The following is a 9242-nucleotide window of genomic DNA, read 5'->3' on the forward strand; positions in this document are numbered from 1 at the left end:
GCTTTTCCGCAGTGGCATTTGAACTCAGCTTATGCTGATTGTTAATGACAAAAGTAGATTTCACTTGAGGTATTGTAATTGCAGATCCTTTCACTTGTCAATTCTTGTTAGGCAGGAAGTTGGATTTTGCATCTGTGTATAATTCATACAGCAGGTTTTGCTGGGAAAAAAGCAAATCACTCAAGTTGTTTTGTGGGATTTTTTTTCCTAATTGTGTTCCCTAGTGGCTTGTTCAAGAAGTAAATAGAGCCATTTACCATGGCATCTACTGAAGAAATTCCTTTGGCTCTGATAATCCAGTTTCAAGGGCACTGTTCATCTTCCTGCACTATGTCTCTGTATGGGAGATGTACCTGCTGAATACATTCTGGGTCAGACTCTCAGCTACTGTTTATAGCCAAACTACTCTGTGAAAAAGCAGTACAGGTGTACTGAGAGCCTATAATGATATCCATATGATTTCATCATTATTCCCAAATTGCTCTTCTCTTTTTGTGACCTTTTAAAATAACTCTGCTTTTCAGATCCACTAAATTAAGGAAGGATGTGCATTTTGAAAATACCTAGTTCAGTATCTTCAGATTACAAAGTTTATTCATGCATCTGCAAAGCTTTTTTGCAAATGACGATTTTTCTTATATCCTACTTGGATAATCCAGTTCTTAATTTCTGCATTTTTCTTTCTAATTAAAGACATTTTAATGAAAATTATTAAAAACATCAAGAAAAGATCTTCTAGTCAGCAGTGGAATATGAACCTAATTTAAAGCTTTTTGTAATTCCACATCATCTCTCTAGATAGCTACAGACAAAAAAAACCCATTGCTTTGAAAATTAGTATTCTAAATACCCACATTACTTTTTTAAAAAACAGGTTTTATGCTTTAAGGCCTTCAGACATTTCTGCCACTTGAAAATCAGGGAATTAAGACAGTAAAGAGAAAACAATACATATTCAGTAAAAAGATAGTGACTCATTCTATTAGGAAGGACTGCATATATATGATTAAAAATATTCACAGAATCATAAAATTAGTTCTGTAATATTATAGGGGAAAATGCCTGGCTTTATTAAGTAGAATTACTCTCTGTAGGAATGTTATTACGTAAGAAGATACTTCTTGCAAATGCAAGTTTCTGTAGATATACAGGTATTTCTCAATGCATTTTTGACTGGCTTGCTATACACAGGTATGTGCCACAAAAACTGCCTTGAAAGAGCACTTAGTGGTTATCTTTCCTGTGTCCTTTTCATTTTCTGATTTCTTTTTTTTTCTTTTTCTTCCCAGGCATTCAACAAAAACAACCTGATTCTAGAGGAGAGAAACAAATACTTCAATCCACATCTTACTGCAAAGACTTATTCTAATACCTATTTTACAGATTTCAATAATTATGATGAATACTAATGGGCTTGTGTATTTTCTGGCCTCCTGTAACTCCCCAGTCCCAAGGCCTGTGCTACTCAAGTGCTCATGTGATTGAGGCTTCAGAGATGAAGTTCAGAGACATTTCAAGCACGATTCAAGCCATCAATGTCCCATTGCTGCCAAAAGCCCAAACCGCCTATTTGATGTTTTCTTTGCAGAATGCAAGGTTGGCCTTCAGTGTCAGGGGCAGCTGTAGCCCCTCAGTGTTGCTGGATCACTCATGAGGATTGCATTGCTTCGCTCAGTTTCATAAATTTCCACTCATATTTCTCTAACAAGTGACTAAGTCATTTTGGAGTTTAAAAAAGAAATTATAATGTTACCCCTTAAATCTGTGCCGGGAGTACAAATCTAATTCTCTTTTTAGGTGTTGTCTTTTATTTCCTTGGGGTTTAAAAAGGGAGCTTTGCTGTTAGCCCTCTGTGCAGTCTCCTGAAGCTCACACTGCCAAAAAAGAGCTCACAAGGTGCTGGGGATGACAAGAAGAAATGTGGTGGTTTAGTGATCCTCTGCTGCAGCTCTGGGCTCTGTAGGCTGATCTTCCTGGGCTGTAAATCACTCTGACTGCAGTTCAGCTGCTCAGCGTGCAGAGAAGTACTAAGGCTGTACCGAGGGATACAATCTTGTAATTAACCTGGACTCCTCCGGGGTCAGTGGTTTCCAGCTGCGAGCTGAGCCCAGTCACACAAAGCCTTCACCTTGCACAGTTTAATTTTTGCGAGGGTGTGGAAGGGCATGTCCCGCAAGGAGGCCGAGGGAGGAGGGCAGATGGGAGAGGCACACTGGGAGGTTTTTCTCTGTGTCTTTAACAAGCCAGCCTTGCTGCAGCACGTGGATTTGTTGTGGCATTCCACAGGCTTCCTCTCCCTGGTGCGTGCCCATGGGACACGCTTGTCTCTGATGGCTGTGGCCACCAGGCTGGCCACAGGGCAGTACAACTGCACCGTGTATTGTGTGCCATCTCTGGCTCTTGGGGGCATGTAGGCATAATCATAGGTCTGCTTTTTTCTTTCCAGCTTTTACTTTATATGCACGTGTCCGACAAAAAAAGCTGGCTCAGAGAATATAGATACATTTGCAAAGGGCTGTCTCATCTTGTTGCCATGTCTGACCTGCATCAGTCAGCCCCTAGAGGAACATTCTTATGGTGTTTCGAGTGATGATCTTGTTGGACTTCATTGATGTACATATTTAAGTTTTAAATTATCAGTTTTAATTCCTTTTGTAGGGGTAGATGAGGAAACTCAAAGTTTTATACCATTTTTCTTTGTCTTGTCTGTTTTCACCCACATTCATGACATTTTTATTTTTGTATCTGAAATTCTATATGTATAACTAAAAAGAAAATTGCAGGGATTTGAGTCATATTTTACAGAGTTTATAGTAGCAAGGAAGCATTTGCTATTCTCAGAAGCTAGTGAGAAGAAATTAAGTGAATATTAAGGATTAAAGAACTGGGCTTTCATTTTCTTGGTAAAAGCAAAAACCATCACACTAGAATACTAGGGAGGTATGCAAGGAGAAACAGAGTGAAAATGTTACCATTCTGTTTATAGCCCTTGCTAATTAGGTTATGGTATGATAGAGAAATAGAGTAAAACATGTACATATTATAATGATTCGCAACTATATATGAAAAAAAATCAAGAAGTACTAATAAACACTTCCCTAGCCATGGTAAATACTGTATCTACTCATGGCAGTGAGCTACATTTTGGAATGGGGATAGATCTGAATGTAGCACTATGCTTCCAATCTATTCTACAGAAAAATGATAAAATTCAAAGTGGTCTTTAAAATGCTATGCAGTAAAATGAACACACATTTACCATCTATGAAAGTAATTAAGATCAGCCACCTATTTTTTTTCCAGCTGAATAGTTCTCCGTGTTACTAACTCAGTCAAATGAAAGCACCTCGCCTTCACACCAGCTCATCTCCAGAAAGTATAATAATGCTGGGTCTCTATAATTTGTGATTTTTTACTGTACATTAGATTTGGTTTTCCAGGAATAAATTAGCTGATTGCTGTGGGTAAGAGAAAATTTTCTTTGCAAGAAATAGAGGGAAGAAAAACTCTCCTAGTCATAACCAGTATGGTATTTGAATTACTGTGTCCATGCTAAAAGATAAATTTTATATTTAAATAAGATAAAATAAAACCTATATTGTTGCTACTGCCAAGAAAAAGCAGCACATGTACATACGCGCATATGAGCGACATTGTTCCTTTCTGCCCCTGTACTAAGAGCACGTTAGTCCAGCTTCTGGATTTTATATTTAGACTATTAGTTTTGAGACCAACACCTTTAAAAGATTTGAACTATGTATTTTTATTTTACCTTTTTTAATTAAAATTACTGAAATTATCTTAATTATCTTCTTTTTCCTAACTCCTTAGTAGTTTGAGGCGCGCCTAACTTTATAGTGATCTATTTTTCATTCTTTTTGTGGGTAAATACATATGTTAGATATGTGTTATATAGGTGTTAATAATTCCCTTGGTTAAGTCTGCATGATCATAGGTAGAAGTCCATTTAGCAGATGCTCAGTCTGCTCACACTTCCCTCTCCTAGAGGGGTATTTCAGGTGTTCCAGATCTTTGAGCAGCTCCCATGCCAATATGTCAGGAAAGTAATTATTTTAATTATTTTTCTTTATGATTTAGCTTCCTAAATTTATCTATATAAATTTATTCTATATCACAAGTAGAAATATATTCAAAATTCTATCTGAAGCAGCAGGGTAAACATGGAAATTTCACAGCTCTTAAATGAGAAAAACCAGATGGCAAGATGTTGTCTCACAACCTTGTCAAGCTAGGTTGTGAGACAACAAGTTCTAAAGCCTTTAGATATTTGTGTCTTAGGTAATTTTAAAGGACCTCAGATGCACTGCCTTTATCAGTATTTCACCTTCTGAATTCTGTGTAGCTACCCAGGTAGTTTAGTACAGCTTTTTCTAGTACATGGAGCAAAGCAAAGTGCAGTCTCCATTAATTTTCAACTGACTTTATTTAGCATTTTTTCTAAAATCGGTACAAAGCTGAAAAAGCAGATTTCATAGAATTGTTTAGGTTGGAAGATGTCCAAGATCAAGTCCAACAATTAACCTAGCACTGCCAAGTCCCCTATTAAAAGATGTCCATTTCTTTATGAAAGCTCTTATTTTTCTGTCAAAAATATAACAAGTGGGCATTTCCTGCAAACCTTGTTTAAGCCACTAGAGCTCTCAGATTTTCTCAAGGATAAAATTTGGTTATGAAAGCACTGTTTTTTTCTTTGAAAGTGAAAATCTAGTCTCTTGCTCATCAAGTGCCATCCTTAAATATCCTTCATCCTTTCACTTGGATAAAGTGATCTATTTTGGATAAATAATTGTATTACCTCTGAAGCCATTAGTTACTATTACTAACCATGCTTAGACTGATTGCATTAATTTAAAAATGCTTCTCTATTTTGAATGCAAACAGTTTGGCAGATAAATGAAAATTCCCGAAGTTGTTTCTGTGTAGCTCTGCTGCATGGAGGGCAAAGGAAGCAAGGCTGCCAGTCCCATCCTGCACGGTATAGACACTCATTGGCCAACTCAAAGTACTGCTATGCCTGAGTACACATTTTGTGCTTATTTCTTATTTTTCTGGATCATAGTATATGTTCCTCAGTTGCTTAGAAAATTGACTCCCATGCTTGCAGATATATCTTGGACGTTGATTTGAGTTTGATGATCTTTATGGCCTTTTTAAGTTACTCTATGTAGAAGCTTTTCCAGCCGTTTGCAGTCACCTGATGTTGAAGCAGTGTGGTTTGGCTAAAACTAATCGAGAGATTTTTTACTAGGATTAGGAATTTTATAAGAGTGGAAGGAAGAATGGGGCTTAAATGGCTTTGATTTCTAGGCTATTAAGCAGCACTGATTGAAGTCTCACATTGGTGTGGGGTACTGTGCATCTAGTCAGCTCTACCAGAGATCCACAGCACACTCTGGAAAAATACCACTCCAGCATACAAATTAAGAGCTACTGAGGCACTTATGTTAGTGAAGAGATTTCTCACAGCATCAGACCATATGGCTGTTCAAACCAGAAAAGAATGTAAGAGGTCCCAGATGTAAGTAAAATGTTAATAGGATTAAATGCTTCAGTATTTTTTTCCTCATAATTATAGAATAAATATATTCACTTCTTTAAATGTGGGACCAGTTTTAATAAAATCAGCGCAACATGAGCACATTCCTAATGTTGACTGTATGCATAATGGCTTTGCTGTATGAGATCAATTCTGTAAACAGTTTGGTCCAAGCTTATCTTGCTCTGCTTGAGGCGTCTGGCCAATTTTAACTGTAGCTGCCACCAGCATCGTCTATGTCTCATCTAGGAAAATGTACTTAGATGGGCAGAGTTACGTCCTGATGAGGGCTTGTGTCTCTCCACCAACAATGCTGTGAGCCTAGAGAGAGATGCTTCTAATTTGCAGTGTAATTTCCATGCCTAGGTTGGCATAAGCTAGGCTCTTGGATATAATTTTACTCATCACATAAGTAACCACACCGAGATCAATAGTATATATGTAACAAGTTACTTATTTTAATGTGTTTACAGAATTGAGCCCAAAATGTATTGCTTCTGCACAAATCCATGCACAGTACAAGATGACTTCAATAGTAAAAAAAAACAGATTCATTTAAAATTGTTCACAAGCAAATCTGCATCTTGATATCAGGGAATAATACGTGTTCATTGTGTGGGGTATTTGAATTCATTCCTTTCTTTGCTAAATAAATGAATGATAAAACAAGATACTGCTTGACTTCATTTAAAAGCCATTCTTCCAAATAAAGAAGGATTGTGGGATCTGTGGACATTTTCCCTTTTTTCTGTCTACTCTTCTCCACAAAAATGAACCCATTTGTGGCTGAAATAGCCTTTAGCTGGACTGTTCTGTGTCACTAAATGAATGCTTTGCATTGTGTTGCCATGCAACAACATTCTCTAACTGGGATGGTACAAAGAGGGAAATACGCAAACCTGGGAGGTTTAGCAGCAATTTCAGCCCCAGCAGAAGGATAAAGGATAGGCAGAAGTGAAACCAAAAACATAGAAGAATGTGACTGGAGGCTTGGCAAACTTGTCAATAAACTCAAAGGAATGCAGGGGCTTTTTGGGAACTACAAAGGATGAGGCTATCCAGAGTGTAAACTCCTGAGTAATCAAGCCAACAAGTAGCTCAAGAAAAAGCAGTCTGATTGCAACAGGTATTTGTGCAAAGTTGCCTGGTGACACTGGTGGCACGGGTAACACTGTCAGCATCAGGTTAACCAGAGGGGGTAGAAATACTCTCACAAGCAGGGAGCGTCGCTATACAGGTGGCATTTTGACAATACCAAATATCCTTCTTGTTGGCAGGAAGGATAAGGCAAGAGGAGCAGATCTGTAGAGCTGGTGTTGAACTTGTGGATTTTGGACTAGCTCCAGGCTAGTCTCACAGGCTGTGCGCCCACAGCCAGCTAGAGTGTCTACCCCTTTAGTTTCCCTCATTTATTAAAGCAAAGAAAATGCACCACAGAGATGGTGTGCTCTTAGAATTCTTGGTGCAAGTTAAAGCACACTGAGACGTGCACTGGGAACTGATAAATCTTTTGTTTCCTGTTGGCTTTTTGGATCCAGGTTGGATACTTTATCACCCACTTTTCCCCTTGCCTTCTCTGCTTCTGGGAAATCGATCACAGCTTCTACCTTGCTGAGTATTTATCAATTTGGAGAAGAGATTTTATGCCAGTAGTGAGGTTTGCTAAAAATTTTTACAGTAAAACTGACATCAAGCGCTGCATGAAAACTGCTATAGTGAAAACAAGTCTGTCTGTCTGTAATTGGTTTTAAACTGAAGGTACTATAGCAGTTCCTCAACTGAAATGATCATCTGAGCAGAGATGGTAATTTTCAAAAAAATATTCAGTGTAACTTTCAGCATTTGATAATCCAGTCCTAGAGGCTGAGAATGCAGAAGGAAGGTGTTATTTTCACTTGGGTTTTGTTATTTTTTTTCCCAAGTAGTCATCCACAAACCTCATCCAACAGTAGATTTGGATTTGAAATTTTGTTCACTGCAATATAAGAAAGATATTAAACTACTAAAGAGCATCCAAAGGAGGGCAACAAAGATGATAAAGGGCCTTGAGGGGAAGGTGAATGAGGAGTGGCTGAGGGCACTTTGTCTGTTCAGTGTGGAGAAGAGGAGGCTGAAGGGAGACCTCATTGCAGTCACAACTCCCTCATGAGGGGAAGAGGAGGGGCAGATCTCTTCTCTGTGGTAACCAGGAGAGGGAGTTGTGTCAAAGGAGGTTTAGGCTGGATATCAGGAAAAAGTTTTTCACCCAAAGGTTGACCACTGGAGCAGATTCCCCAGGGAAGCAGTCATAGCACCAAGACTGACAGAGTTGAAAAAGCTTTTGGACAGCACTCTCAGGGACATGGTGTAACTCCTGGGGGGTCCTGCACAGGGCCAGGATTTGGACTTTGAGAGTCCTTATGAATCCCTTCCACCTCAGCATATTCTCTGTTTCTGTGTGATTGTCTAATATATTCCAAGATTCAGCAACTATATTTCCTAATGGAAATATAGTTTTGAATGATTTCTCACTGTTGAATGAATTCTCACTTTTGAATGAATTCTCACTTTTGTTAACTACAGCAGTAGACATTGACTGAAAGTGAAAGAAATTTCAAATGGATCGGAAATTTAAAGTCCCCAACTTTTAAATAAAACTTTGATGGCAGGAAAGCCGCAGAAGAAATTGCTTTTATATCCTTTTGCTCAAAAGTACTTTCTTTTGTCATGGCCCTATGAAATAATCTCTACAATGGAAAAATTGTTTATTATAGTGATGCATCCAAGATAAAATAATTGATATAGAGCTTGGAGATTTTTAGCAATAGCAAACATTTTGGTCTGGTATCATGACAATGCTGTTGCTTATTGCAATAATGGAGGTAAATGATCCCTATACAAATCTTTATAGGGAATCATTTTTCCTTTCCATTAACTTCTTCAAAAACAGCTTTGTTAGCAAAACTTTTCATGAGAGCTGCCAAAGATACTCACGTTTAAGAGGAAGCATTGTTGTGGTGGCTCGAGCATAGAAACACAGGTGCAGGGATCTAAGCCAGTTAAAACTGCAGCCTTGTTCCATTGGTGTTTAGCTCAGTTTGGATTTACACCTATTCAGACAGCTTATCAAATTTTCCCAGCTTGTCAAATTTATCAGCCTTGTGTTCATTGACTTATTTAGTTATCCACAGGTAATGTAAGATAATGCTTTACTGATCATCTGGGACACAAAATAGAAGCTCAGATGATGGGTGGAGACTGTTTTTCCACCTTACATCCTATCACATATTATCCTCTCCAGTGATGGTTTTGGATATTTTAAATAATTTAATTTGATAAATTATCTTTTATCAAATTGGATTCTAAGGTGGAGAGAGTAGATAGTATATCACTTTTCTGGTCTTCATTACTCTGATTTATATTATTTGACTGCCTTTTTTTTTCTTGATTTAGTGTCTTTTTTCAAACTTTGGTAATAAGGCTTTTTCTGCCCCATTCAGGTATTTAATGTCAGCATGACCTGAACTTCATCTCTTTGTGCTCATCTAACAGTTCTCTCCAAATCAGAACACTTAAAATGTGTACTCAAATCTCAGTCAGACATCTGTGGTCTTCTCAGCTGTTCTTTTTGTTTGCCTTGTTTTTGTACAAGTGGAAGCAGCACTAACCTGGAAGGGAACACCAAGTTCTGCAGTGATAAATTTGG

General features: G+C 37.9%; 1 protein-coding gene across 4 annotated transcripts in view; it reads left to right on the plus strand.

The window, feature by feature from the left end:
• SEMA5A (semaphorin 5A) overlaps positions 1-6282 on the plus strand; it is a 313729-nt gene extending 307447 nt beyond the window's left edge. For all 4 annotated transcript variants that reach the window (XM_036406161.2, XM_036406172.2, XM_036406169.1 and 1 more), the window contains one exon: positions 1290-6282. In XM_036406161.2, coding sequence (XP_036262054.1) covers positions 1290-1409 — 120 coding nt within the window. In that variant the 3' untranslated portion in view covers positions 1410-6282. The remainder of the gene's footprint in view (positions 1-1289) is intronic.
• The last annotated feature ends 2960 nt before the right edge of the window (positions 6283-9242 follow it).

The sequence above is a fragment of the Molothrus ater genome, chromosome 1 (assembly GCF_012460135.2).
Source record: "Molothrus ater isolate BHLD 08-10-18 breed brown headed cowbird chromosome 1, BPBGC_Mater_1.1, whole genome shotgun sequence".
NCBI classification, from domain to species: Eukaryota; Metazoa; Chordata; class Aves; order Passeriformes; family Icteridae; genus Molothrus; species Molothrus ater.